Below are 14,196 nucleotides of genomic sequence, written 5' to 3'. Positions count from 1 at the left end.
ACATTAATTATGAATGCCCAGTAAGGCGCAGACAAATGAACAAAAAACTTCATTCACTTTTTTTGTTACATTCTCTCGTATGTAGAAGAATGGTTAAGAGGTATTCCTCGGAGTCTGACGTTCTATTATTGTTTTGTATTATATGTGATTCTGAATAAGAGAAGACTTAATAACAGTGTTAAGTATTTTTGTTGAAGTGAAGTGGAACTAAGTTGGGAGAAATTTCCAGATGTTTTATATCATCTTGAGAGGCACGGCTGTTCCCTGGAGTGGCTGCCTGCTTCTACAGTTGAAATGTAGGAAAGGAACTCCACGGTCAAATTTTCGCAAGATCAACAAGAAGGAGAAGCTATCACAAGACGAAAAATATATATATGGACACAGAAAAAAAAGAGAAACGACGCAAGGTAATGGACAATAGCACATTTTCGTACTCACAGAACATTTAATAATGATGCCATTGTACTATTCTTTAATTTTTCCATTGTAATTACATATATATCCATCATTTTTAAATTATTATAACACAGTAGGCTAGAAAATTTAAAAAAGGAAATGGATAGATTAAAGTTAGGGAGCGCGTCGCGGGCGGAGGGTATTTAAATCTGCCGCCGCAGCGACCGAACCCAGTTCCCTCTGAGCAGCCATAGCGTACGGATCTCCGTGCCGGCACGTTCACAGGAGCTCACCGTCAGTTCACCTGATGATGGCCACATGTATGATCGTCGAAATATTCTGCCCGTTGGACACTATAGACCGGCAGTACACCCGTGGATATTTTGATTATCAAGTACGCCGGGAGAAACTCAAGAGTCATTGTATCAATACTGTTTCAGAATTATTCCTGGAGAGAATGGTTGGCAAACTGATATCATTACATACAGATATAAAGCATTTAAAAGGCTGTAAAAAAGCAAAAGATGTTGACGGAACATGAAATAACTAAAACATGTAGAAATTATTCCGTTCCATGTTGCCATGGTGGTAGTGCAACGTTTTACTGCTAGAGTTCAGAAAACAGTCGTAGGCTACAAAATATTGGTTATTAACTCAAGAACGATCAGTTTCGCCCTGATAGGGCATCATCAGGCTATGTTAAAAAATCGAAATTTTCTGCCAAAAAGCATTCGTTAAGAAGATAGAAAACTTTAGTTCCTTCCAGATACCATGTTCCTTCCATATATCGATAGCCAAAAAAGTTTTGTATTAAATTTATGACAAAATACGCAACTCCTTGAATGCAACCATTTGAAAAAAAACGAACCTCGTTTTGATATCTTGAACCGTTTATGAAATGTAATGGGTTTTACCACTACGTTATTCACGTTACGCATGGACAAACATGGGCACACTACATAAATGACCGAGTTCTCTATCGGATGAAGTTAGTGCAGATTTTATAGTTCATAATTTTTCTCTGGTGGATGGACTAGAACAACGATGATAGAATGTTGAGGTGATAGACGTGAATGGGCCCTGAGGGATGTGGATCTGTAGTACCCGCTTGTAGTTTGGAGAAGCACCACAATGCAGTAGCAACATCCACGTCCTTCTCCTAGTTCCCATACTGTCTTTTATACTACCTCATGCTGCAGGAGCAAGCTTCATTTCCGTCGGATCGTCAAAACACAGTTTTGCCACAGTAACTCAACTTCGCCTGTTTCCTCACGGGCTGCAGAAGGCGTTAGATATAGTTTCCTCCGACCCCTACTCAGTTCCGACTTACATTGGAAGGATCACGTGCGCAAAACTGCAGGGATGGTAGCGCAGTCTGAGGGGCTACTTAAAGCGAGGCCGGAATTTTACTGTAACAGATAGGTTCGAAAGAGGTTACTCGTTTCGAGATATGAGAGTTCCAGATATATGATTCACTAGTGGCTGTAATCATTAAAAGACTTCCCCTTAGGATCCAACGCAGGTATGTGCTTGAATGGGGAACGACTTGATTCCATATCCGAGACTACATTTGTAGCAGCTAGCGTAGCACTAGAAATCTGAAAAGCTAGCGTACATTTCTTACGACTTCAGTCATCACACTATCTACCGTTTGTGATACTTTTCAATCAACCACTGCCTATAGCCCAGTGGATATAACACCAACCCTCTGACATTGCGTCGAGACAATAGGCGTTACAAACTCTGGGGAAATATCTAGCGACAGTGGCGTGAGGGGGGTTTCAAATACCGGTTTCATACCAGGCTCCTTCTCCGAATCGATTTCACGAGGGTGTACCGTAGGCGACGTGTTATAGTACTGCTGGTGCGATAATATACACTGCGGCGATCACCGTCTCGGTATTTGCCTGGAAAAAACAATTAATTTGGAGGTAATGCCATAGGTCTATTTATAAAGCTCATATAGTTTTTAACGTGGATACTTGTGTACACATGTAGAACCAAGACTGCTTGTGACAGTAACACACAGTAGTTGTTGGGGTTTGGTTTTTTTAACATCCGGCTGTTTGTAAAATGATTAAACCTCACTTTCCAAGACATGGTGGTAGCACTCGCAAGAAAAACATATGAGACATGTCCACCCATAGTTGATTTTCGGTCAGTAATATTTCATATCGCCAGCGATCAGTTATTGATGAAGTATTATAGTAGTAGGGGGTGTGTGATACGTTCGCCTAAAACATTAGGCTTGTAAAAATTCAGTTTGTGTTCCAACATGTGCAAAGGAAATGACAATTTCCATTCGTAAGGAAGGTATGGGTTTGACATTGAGTACTGTGCTAGCAAGGGGAAGAGTATATCAGATCATAAGAATGGTACTGATATTTCTACACTACTGGCCATTAAAATTGCTACACCAAGAAGAAATGCAGATGATAAACAGGTATTCATTGGACAAATACACTACTGGAAATGGAAAAAAGAACACATTGACACCAGTGTGTCAGACCCACCATACATGCTCCGGACACTGCGAGAGGGCTGTACAAGCAATGATCACACGCACGGCACAGCGGACACACCAGGAACCGCGGTGTTGGCCATCGAATGGCGCTAGCTGCGCAGCATTTGTGCACCGCCGCCGTCAGTGTCAGCCAGTTTGCCGTGGCATACGGAGCTCCATCGCAGTCTTTAACACTGGTAGCATGCCGCGACAGCGTGGACGTGAACCGTATGTGCAGTTGACGGACTTTGAGCGAGGGCGTATAGTGGGCATGCGGGAGGCCGGGTGGACGTACCGCCGAATTGCTCAACACGTGGGGCGTGAGGTCTCCACAGTACATCGATGTTGTCGCCAGTGGTCGGCGGAAGGTGCACGTGCCCGTCGACCTGGGACCGGAACGCAGCGACGCACGGATGCACGCCAAGACCGTAGGATCCTACGCAGTGCCGTAGGGGACCGCACCGCCACTTCCCAGCAAATTAGGGACACTGTTACTCCTGGGGTATCGGTGAGGACCATTCGCAAACGTCTCCATGAAGCGGGGCTACGGTCCCGCACACCGTTAGGCCGTCTTCCGCTCACGCCCCAACATCGTGCAGCCCGCCTCCAGTGGTGTCGCGACAGGCGTGAATGGAGGGACGAATGGAGACGTGTCGTCTTCAGCGATGAGAGTCGCTTCTACCTTAGTGCCAATGATGGTCGTATGCGTGTTTGGCGCCGTGCAGGTGAGCGCCACAATCAGGACTGCATACGACCGAGGCACACAGGGCCAACACCCGGCATCATGGTGTGGGGAGCGATCTCCTACACTGGCCGTACACCTCTGGTGATCGTCGAGGGGACACTGAATAGTGCTCGGTACATCCAAACCGTCATCGAACCCACCGTTCTACCATTCCTAGACCGGCAAGGGAACTTGCTGTTCCAACAGGACAATGCACGTCCGCATGTATCCCGTGCCACCCAACGTGCTCTAGAAGGTGTAAGTCAACTACCCTGGCCAGCAAGATCTCCGGATCTGTCCCCCATTGAGCATGTTTGGGACTGGATGAAGCGTCGTCTCACGCGGTCTGCAGGTCCAGCACGAACGCTGGTCCAACTGAGGCGCCAGGTGGAAATGGCATGGCAAGCCGTTCCACAGGACTACATCCAGCATCTCTACGATCGTCTCCATGGGAGAATAGCAGCCTGCATTGCTGCGAAAGGTGGATATACACTGTACTAGTGCCGACATTGTGCATGCTCTGTTGCCTGTGTCTATGTGCCTGTGGTTCTGTCAGTGTGATCATGTGATGTATCTGACCCCAGGAATGTGTCAATAAAGTTTCCCGTTCCTGGGACAATGAATTCACGGTGTTCTTATTTCCATTTCCAGGAGTGTATATTATAGTAGAACTTACATGTGATTAAATTTACACGCAATTTGGGTGCATAGATCCTGAGATATCAGTACCTGGAACAACCACATCTGGCCGTAATAACGGCCTTTTTTGCCTGGGCATTGAGTCAAACAGAGCTCGGATGGCGAGTACAGGTAGAGTTGTCGATGCAGCTTCAACACGATACCACAGTTCATCAAGAGTAGTGACTGGCGTATCGTGACGAGCCAGTTGTTAGGCCACAATTGACGAGTCGTCTTCAGTTGGCGAGAGATCTGGAGAATGTGCTGGCCAGGGCAGCAGTCGAACATTTTCTGTATCCAGAAAGGTAATACAGGACCTGCAACATGCGATCGTGCATTATACTGCTGAAATGTAAGTTTTTGCAGGGATCGAATGAAGGGTAGAGCCACGGGTCGTAACACATCTGAAATGTAACGTCCACTGTTCAAAGTGCCGTCAATGCGAACAAGAGGCGACCGAGATGTGTAACCAACGGCACCCCATACCATCACACCAGGTGATACGCCAGTATAGCGATGACGAATGCACGCTTCCGATGTGCGTTCACCGCGATGTCGCCGAACACGGATGCAACAATCATGGTGCTGTAAACAGAACCTGGATTCATCTAAAAAAATGACGTTTTGCCATTCGTGCACCGAGGTTCGTCGTTGAGTACACCATAGCAGGCGCTCCTGTCTGCGATGCACCGCCAAGGGTAACCGCAGCCATGGTCTCCGAACTGATAGTCCGTGCTGCTGCAAACGTCGTCGAACCGTTCGTGTAGATGGTTGTTGTCTTGCAAACGTCCTCATCTGTTGACGCAGGGATCGAGACGTGGCTGCACAATCCGTTACAGCCATGCAGATAAGATGCCTGTCATCTCGACTGCTAGTGATACGAGGCCTTTGGGATCCAGCACTGCGTTCCGTATTACCCTCCTGAACTCACCGATTCCATATTCTGCTAACAGTCATTGGATCTCGACCAATGCGAGCAACAATGTCGCGATACGATAAACCGCAATCGCGATAGGCTACAATCCGACCGTTATCAAAGTCGAAAACGTGATAGTACACATTTCTCCTCCTTGCACGAGGCATCACAACAACGTTTCACGAGACAACGCCGGTCAACTTCTGTTTTGTGTATGAGAAATCGGTTGGAAACTTTCCTCACGTCAGCACGTTGTAGGTATCGCCACCGGCACCAACCTTGTGTGAATGCTCTGAAAAGCTAATCATTTGCATATCACAGCATCTTCTTCCTGTCGGTTAAATTTCGCGTCTGTAGCACGTCATCTCCGTGGTGTAGCAATTTTGATGGCCAGTAGTGTATTTCCAGAGCGACGGAAGTCAACGGGGTATATTTCCGATACTTTGCTCATTGTCAAATGTTGTTCAACTGAGGCGGCGATCGTAGCATTTAGTTGTAAGAACAGGGATAAAATATACGTATATGTGACCGATTTCATAGGATGGTGATTCTACCTGTGTGTGCTTGGCGCGCTGCGCTGGTGACCTGTGCGGGGATGATTCACATTTCCCGTTAACGGTAGGAGCTGTCTGAATGCAAAGGTCTCTTGGAATGTAGGAATGTAGCTGAGTTAACTGTTTCGTCCTCTAGACGGCAGAATAGCGAACTGATACTTAGTATGTGTTGGGCAGCTTTCACGATCGCGTGGAAATTTGAGAAGATTGAATATGGAGGTGGGTTTGCACTGGACTGTTATTCCCTCCCATGTAGATTGTTTGGTTGACTGCTTCTGATATTTCGCGCTTTTATTTAGTTGAGGGAACATCGATTGTTGTGTGTGCATCTAGTGAAAGACACGTTTGCTGGTTCTCTAGGCATGAGAAATGTCTTAGTTGACTTTGTAAATTAGAGGGATGATTTTGAATCTGTTACATCACCGACTTTGGTATTCACGAGTGGAAATATCATTTTCCTCTGTTAGTTTCGAGTTCTCACATAAAGGTCTTCGCAGATGGGACAAGTTTCTAGTTACCCAGTGGTCTAGAGTGCACTCCACCTTGCTCAAGTTGGGGGTTGGTAGAGAAACAATTTCCAGTCTATATCTTAGGAATTATGTAGTGTGAGCGAGCGGTAGGATGCTGCCGTGCTTGATATCGAGAAGTACCACGAAAATGGTATAATATTATTGCAAACCATGCTAAAATACAAGTGTTGTTATAATTCACGAGTCTGGAGATCGGTGTAGAAAAAGGAGCAAGCAAGCATGTTCGGATCCAGGAACAGTAACACGTTTGCGCCGAGGGGAAACGAACCCGAATTTGTAGAACAGTTCTGAGAGTAACGTCGATCCGCTGAGGGTGCTCTGGTCACCTGTCGGGATGGATGACTGCCGACCTCACATGGAATTATCTAGTGCTGACAGGGGTATATACGGTGATCTCTGTCTTCGCGATGTATGTATGAATGATGTAAAAGGGATGATTTTGTATGGTGCAGGATAGGAAATGGTTGTTTACTACATCGACATGGTATGCAGTGATATATTGCAGGGTTGGACATTGGTTTCACACTCTAATAATCAAGCTCCTGTCCTTAGTGGAAGAGCAGTGTAATTGAGTCTTTCCGTATTTGACGATATGTAGGGCCACTTTGCATGGTTTAATTGTTGGTGCAATTTGGAGATCTGTGTAAAATGTTTCTTTTTGCCGCTGAAAGTCTCGCCTGCAGAAAGAAAGAAAAGGCGGACGGTGCTTCCACATTATCTGCATCAGTAATTTAGAGGGTTAGTTCGATAAGAGCCAATCGTAATGCTTGATTCATTCACATAACATCCTTTGTGCTAGGATATAGGAGTCTCTACTTAGCAATGAGAAGATCTGCATATGTTCAAAGTAGGAAGGATAACACATGATGGTTGGGGTGCTACATTAGGACCACGAGGAAGAATGCATTCGAGGTTATTCTGAGCTATTTTTGTAAATAGATTCTGTTAAGGCAAGGATTTCCGTGCAAACAAGCTGAGACATCGAGAAAGCGAGCATTAACTATTTCTGGGACACTATACAATTTCCAGGAGGTCGACTCGGTTCTTATTTTACAAACCCATGTGCATCAGTATAAGATTGGTAACCTTGGTAGATGCTCTTACGATGGTTTCTAGCTATGCGCAGCGATGCAACAGTACGCACATCACACAGGTCGCGAGCAGTGGAACAGTTTTTCTAGAGCATGATCTATGATGTCACTATTCACATCACATACATGTCGCAAGATGTGGAATCAGTTTTCCATTGTATGATCTGTGATGTCAGTATGTGGGTCACACACGTGTCGTGAGTGGTGGAACAGTTTTCGACAGCGTTTAAGAGGGTGAGTCGCTGTGCAAATAGGTCTTCACTGGACTGCAGGAAGAGAGAAAGATGATGACATCGGCAGTGGTGAACACATGCACGCATGGTCCAGAGGATGACTTGACACTTACTTAGATAGACATGTGATGTCAGTATATCAGTCAAACGACTTTCACATGCTGTGGCTTGTGTTGGCTTGCGACTGGTGGCTGCTCACGCGCTTGGAGCATCGGCGCTCTGCAAATAGGTTTTCGCTCCCATCCAGTCGCATCAGCAATGCAATCACGTATTTCCACAGGAATTTCTCAGGTGTCAAGTATGAAAGGGATGTCGCTGCATCATACGTGCAGGCACCTGTGTGTGGTTCGACAGCTGCTGGTGCATCTCAACTTCTGCAAGCCTGTGCAGTCCAGTGGTCAGGGGGCAGCAGTGCCCGTGCACGTTGTTTCCGTGTCTGTTGCATTATTTTGTGAGCAGGTCTGTAGGCTGTGATATGTGTTATTTGGACAGTTTACGAGCTGATTTCGTGTCTGCACATCAGTGTACTGCATTATTTAAGAGGAGTTTGCATGACTGTACTGAAATTATTTCTGTAATTTAGGAGTTGTTTGCATGTCTGCAGAGCATTATTTAGGAGTAGTTTACAGGTCTGTGGGCTGTGTGGCGTGACCGCAAGCAAGTCAGAGCGTGTGTTTTGTATCAATGTGATAAATACACTATCTCAAATCCATTCATAAATAAATTGTTCCAAAATAAATAAAGTACGCTCCTTCCTCTCTCTGGCAGCCCAGCTCAGGGTGAGTCATTTCCCTCACCAGCCAGTCATCTTGGGTTATGTCATGGAACAGATGACAGTGGTCTCCCGTGACAGTAATGTGTACTAGGTCCAGACCTCAAGGTGGTCACACTGTTTTCCGCCATTTTCCCCCATCTTCTTGGGTTACGTCACGCTCTCTGGTGGGAGTACTGTGTACTAGGTCCAGACCTCATGGGAAAAACAGTTTCCCACCATCTTCATAATGGTACTTGTGTCATCAGCTGAAGTCATGGCCGCCATCTTGGATTACGTCATGGAATGGACGACAGCACCCTCTGGTGGTGGTACTGTGTATGAGGGGCGTTTGAAAAGTTTGTGAAAAATATAAATTACTTCTGTGTTTGGGGTAAAACTTTTTTATTTTTTCACATAGTCACCTATTACACTTATACACCTCATGTTGTGGTTAGCAAGCGAGCCAACACCGTGTTATTAAAGGAGACCGAAATGCACGAGTTTTAGATCACGCAGGCCGGCGTGAGGTCTGGAACATGACAAGGGAATTCGAATTGAGAAAAACGAACGTAGCTGGTGAAATACTTAACTTTAATCCATTAATGACGGACGGCGCTCTTGACGGAACCTGATTTACAATATCAATAGAAACTGACCATGGCGCCTTGCTAGGTCGTAGCAAATAACGTAGCTGAAGGCTATTCTAACTATCGTCTCGGCAAATGAGAGCGTAATTTGTCAGTGAACCATCGCTAGCAAAGTCGGCTGTACAACTGGGCGAGTGCTAGGAAGTCTCTCTAGACCTGCCGTGTGGCGGCGCTCGGTCTGCAATCACTCATAGTGGCGACACGCTGGTCCGACGTATACTAACGGACCGCGGCCGATGTAAAGGCTACCACCTAGCAAGTGTGGTGTCTGGTGGTGACACCACACTTCATCCAACGCTGTTCTAATTTGTTGATCCCTTCTGAATAATAGGAATTGTCCAAGTCTGCAGAATAGCTATTAGTTCCTGCAATCATCTCCTCATTTGAAAAAAAATGTTTGTCCCGAGAGCCATTTCTTCAAATTGGGGAACAAATAGTAGCCTGAGGGAGCCAAGTGTGGAGAACAGGGGGATGTGAAACCAATTGGAATTCTGTTTCCATTAATTTTGCGACCACAACTGCTGAGGTGTGTGTTGGTGCACTGTCATGATGGGAGAGGACATTTTTGCGGTCCAATCGTTGGCATTTTTCTTGCAGCTCGATTTTCAGATTGTCCAATAATGATGAATAATATTCACCTGTAATAGTTATACCCTTTTCCAGGTAGTCGATAAGGATTATCCCTTGCGAATCCCAAAAGACAGTCGCCATAAAGTTTCTGGACGAAGGAATAGTCTTCACCTCTTTTGGTGCAGATTATCCCTTGGTAACCCATTGTTTGGATTGCTGTTTGGCCTCAGGAGTACAGCAATGTATCCATGTTTCATCCACAATGACGAAACGACACTTAAAGTCCTGCAATTTCTTACTGAACAGCTGCAAACTATCCTTGCAACACTTCACACAATTCCGTGTTTGGTCAAGCGTGAGCAATCGCGGAACCCTTCTTGCGGATAGCTTTCTCATCTCCAAATGTTTATGCAAAATATTTTATACCCATTCATTTCGATTGCCCACAGCACTAGCAATCTCACGCACCTTAACTCTTCTGTCATCCATCACCACATCATCTATTTTATCAATGGTTTGGGCTTTATGGCATGTCAGAGCATGTTCTGTATCACTGCGATAAATATACTATCTTTGAAAAAGCATCCCTAAATAAATCGCTCCAAAATAAATAAAGTACACTCCTTTCTCTCTCCTGCAGTTCAGCACAGGCTGAGTCATTTTCTCTCCAACCCCTAGGAAGAGACAGCAGTCGGGTAACTTAGGTTAGTGGAGGTAGCCCAGTTGAGCTATTTTCCCGCCATTTTCGTGGTGTACTGCATTATCCTGATGGAATTTGAATTTTTCCAAGTTAGGTTAGTGATGATGCCAGAATTGCCCTTCTTCCCGCCAAAATCCGCCATCGTGAATGACATCATGGCAGCAATCTTTAGACACAGAACTTTTGGCGCACCCTGTGGAGCACAACTCTCCTGGGGTGGGGGTGACATCATCGCCGCCATCTTGGATGACATTATCATGATGGAACTTTTGGGACACCCTGTGGGGTAGAATCTTCGTCTCAATACTATTATTGTTGTGTAACCACTCTGACACAGGCCATGCATAATTAACAGGGTACCAGATCATGTTGAAAGATGCAATCGCCATCCCTGAATTTCTCTTCAACAGTGGGAAGCAAGAAGGTGCTTAAAACATCAATGTAGAGCTGTGCTGTGACAGTTCCATGCAAAACAACACGGGGTGCAAGCCCCCTTCATGAAAAGCGCGGCCACACCGTAAAACCACCTCCTCCGAATTTTAGTGTTGGCACAACACATGCTGGGAGTTGACATTCACTGGGCATTTACCATACCCACACCCTGTCATCGGGTCGCCACATTGTGTACCATGATTTGTCACTCCACACAACGTTTTTCCACTATTCAATCGTCCAATTTTAACGCTTGTTACACCAAGGGAGGCGTCGTTTGGGCTTTACCAGCGCGAGGTGTGGCTTATGAGAAGCCGCTCGACCCTGAAATCCAAGTTTTGTCACCTCCTGCCTAAATGTCAGTACATGCAGGGGATTGTGATGCAGTTTGTAATTCCTGTGTGTTGGTCTGGATAGATGTCTGCCTATTACACATTACGACTGTCTTCAACAGTCGGCAGTCTGTATCTGTCAACAGAAGAGGTAAGCCTGTACCCTTTTGTGCTGTACATATCGCTTCACGTTTCCACTTCACTATCACATCGGAAACAGTGGATCTAGGGATGTTTAGGAATGTGGAAATCTCGTGTATACATGTATTATACAAGTGACACACAATCACCTGACGACGTTTCAAGTCCATGAGTTCCATGGAGCACCCCATTCTGCTCTCTCACGATGCGTGATGACTACTGAGGTCGCTGATATGGAGTACCTGGCAGTAGGTGGTAGCGCAATGCACCTACTGTAAAAAAGTTTTTGAGGTGTTCGGATACTTTTGATCACATAATGTACATTTGCAAAGGTATTTGTGGTGTTCTGTCAGACATATGTAACAGAACGGATACCATTCATGATGAAGCAGTTAGTGCTTTTATAGTTTCACAGAATAAACATATACAAGCGGAACAATAGAATAAAGAAATATTAGAATAAATAAGCATTATTAGTCTCATATAAGACTTTTACACATAATACAATAAAATATTGTCATTATTGGGGTTTGAGCTTAAGAGCGCTGGTATGACGATCCAACGCTCTACCAACTTCCCCATGGACCACTTAATCACAGTTATGCTTGTCCAGCGCTCCATAGTTCTGGTGTTAGTTTTAGCTAAAAATAAATGTGTAAATTTCTGAGGGACCAAACTGATGTAGTCATCGGTCCCTAAACTTACACACTACTTACAGTAACTTACGCTAAGGACAACACACACACCCATGCCCGAGGGAGGACTCGAACCTCCGGCGGGACGGGCAGCGCAATCCGTGACATGGCGCCTCTAATCGCGCGGCCACTCCTCGCGTCTAGTTTTAATTAGAGTTTACCCATGTTCTACTGGACGAACGAAACTGAAATTTTGATTAATACTCTATCGACATACAACGTTCGGCACCGATCTGAGTATCTGACATCTGGAGGTTTGGGTGTATGTGCCTGAAATCGACAAAGAAATTATAATTCTTTTATGCAACTGGTTTCTTATTGCCAAGAAGAACACAGAATTTGGCGAAAAATAGCTGCGAACTTTGTCACGAAATAAAATGATTTTTTCCTGACCCTAATTATTACGAGGGTCACTCCAAAAGAAATGCACACTAGTTTTGTAAAAATTCAGTTTTCATTCTGCATGTGTGAAAGTTTTAAGTGTGTAGATACATCCTTCCCGCTCGTTTTCAAACTTAGTTCAATCTGTTCTCGTGGGTGGGGCCGTCACAGCATGTCTTCAAGATGGTTGCTACACTTGACGTTCGTCAGAAGCAACGTGCTCTCATAGAATTCCTGTGCTGTGAAAACGATAGTGGGAAACATCCACAAGAGGTTGAAAAAGGTGTATGGAGATGCTGCTGTCGATCGCAGTATAGTTAGTCGGTGGGCGAGCAGGTTACGCGATGAAAGCGGGCACGGCAATATTGAGGACTGTCCTCGCAGCGGCAGGCCTCGTACTGCACACACTCCAGACAATGTGCAGAGAGTTAACGAATTGGTGACTGCCGACAGACGCATCACAGAGAACGAATTGTCACGCTACGCTGGGATAGGGGAAGAAAGGGTTTGCAGGATACTGAAAGTGTTGGCGTTAAAAAAGGTTTGTGCCAGGTGGGTTGCTAGGATGTTGACAGGGGCTCACAAAGAAACAAGAAAAACGGCATGCAGCGTACTTTTGGAACAGTACGAGAATGGTGGAGATGAACTTCTTGGAAGCATTGTGACAGGTGATGAAACATGGCTTCATCATTTTTCACCAGAGACAAAGAGGCAATCAATGGAGTGGCATCATGCAAATTCACCCAAGAAAAAAAAAAAAAAAAAAAAAGAAACCATACCTTCTACTGGAAAAGTTATGGCTACGGCGTTTTTCGATTCCGTAGGTCTCTTGCTTGTGGACATCATGCCAAGTGGAACCACCATAAATTCTGATGCATATGTGACGTCACTGAAGAAACTTCAAGCTCGACTGAGTCGTGTTCGACCACATCGGCAAAAGCAGGATGTTTTGCTGTTGCACGACAATGCACGACCACATGTCAGTCAAAAAAGCATGGAAGCGATCACAAAACTCGGATGGACAACACTGAAACACCCGGCTTACAGTCCTGACCTGGCTCTATGTGACTATCATCTCGTTGGGAAACTGAAAGACTCTCTACGTGGAACAAGGTTTGAAGATGATGACTCCCTTGTGCACGCTGCCAAACAGTGGCTGTAAAAGGTTGGTCGAAAATTTTACTCGCGCTCGTTCCAAGACGGCATAATGCAGTTGAGAGGGATGGAAATTATGTGGAGAAATGAAAATATTGTTCCTAAAGTATGTATCTACACACTGTAAAACTTTCCAAAATGTAGAGTAAAAGATGGGTTAAAAAAAATAGAGTGCATTTCTTTTGGAGTAATCCTCGTACAAGTGGTCTCCGAGTACAAGGAAAGGCTTTTCCGTCGCAGAGTTCCTGCTGGGCGAGGACTTGCTGGTGGCGCCAGTGCTGGAGGAGGGCGCCGTGACGCGCGACATCTACCTGCCCTCCGGCCGCTGGAGGGACGAGGCGGACCCGGACCACCCGGTGCTGGAAGGGCCCGCCTGGGTCGCCAACTACTCCGCGCCTCTCAGCGTGCTGCCCCACTTCACGAGGCTTACGGACGACTGAGGCCGCTGACCCCGCCCTCGAAGGCTCTTCACACCCAGCTCAACCTCTGAGTCGGTGGAAAATATTCGACAGGAATGAATTAAATAAACTTCACTGAGGACATTGGATAATTTTTCATATTTCGTCCTGATCAGTTGCACTGATATACAGGGTGTTACAAAAAGGTACGGCTAAACATCCCTCACTCACAAATAAAGAAAAGATGTTATGTTGGAATGAAGCCTCACCCGTAAAGAGAACATTTGCACTGAAATGAGGATTGACACATTGTTGGATGGACCATTCGCAGAAGTGTACCCGTGGAGGCCAATCAGCTGCTGATAG

General features: G+C 45.5%; 1 protein-coding gene across 1 annotated transcript in view; it reads left to right on the top strand.

Moving 5' to 3' along the window:
• LOC126291740 (myogenesis-regulating glycosidase-like) overlaps positions 1-13,974 on the top strand; it is a 49,801-nt gene extending 35,827 nt beyond the window's left edge. Inside the window, exon 5 of the mRNA XM_049985415.1 lies at positions 13,673-13,974. Within this exon, the coding sequence (XP_049841372.1) occupies positions 13,673-13,872 (200 nt within the window). The 3' untranslated portion in view covers positions 13,873-13,974. The remainder of the gene's footprint in view (positions 1-13,672) is intronic.
• Positions 13,975-14,196: the final 222 nt, after the last annotated feature.

This window comes from Schistocerca gregaria, chromosome 9 (assembly GCF_023897955.1).
Source record: "Schistocerca gregaria isolate iqSchGreg1 chromosome 9, iqSchGreg1.2, whole genome shotgun sequence".
In the NCBI taxonomy this organism is placed as follows: domain Eukaryota; kingdom Metazoa; phylum Arthropoda; class Insecta; order Orthoptera; family Acrididae; genus Schistocerca; species Schistocerca gregaria.
This window is presented reverse-complemented; position numbering and strand designations above follow the sequence as displayed.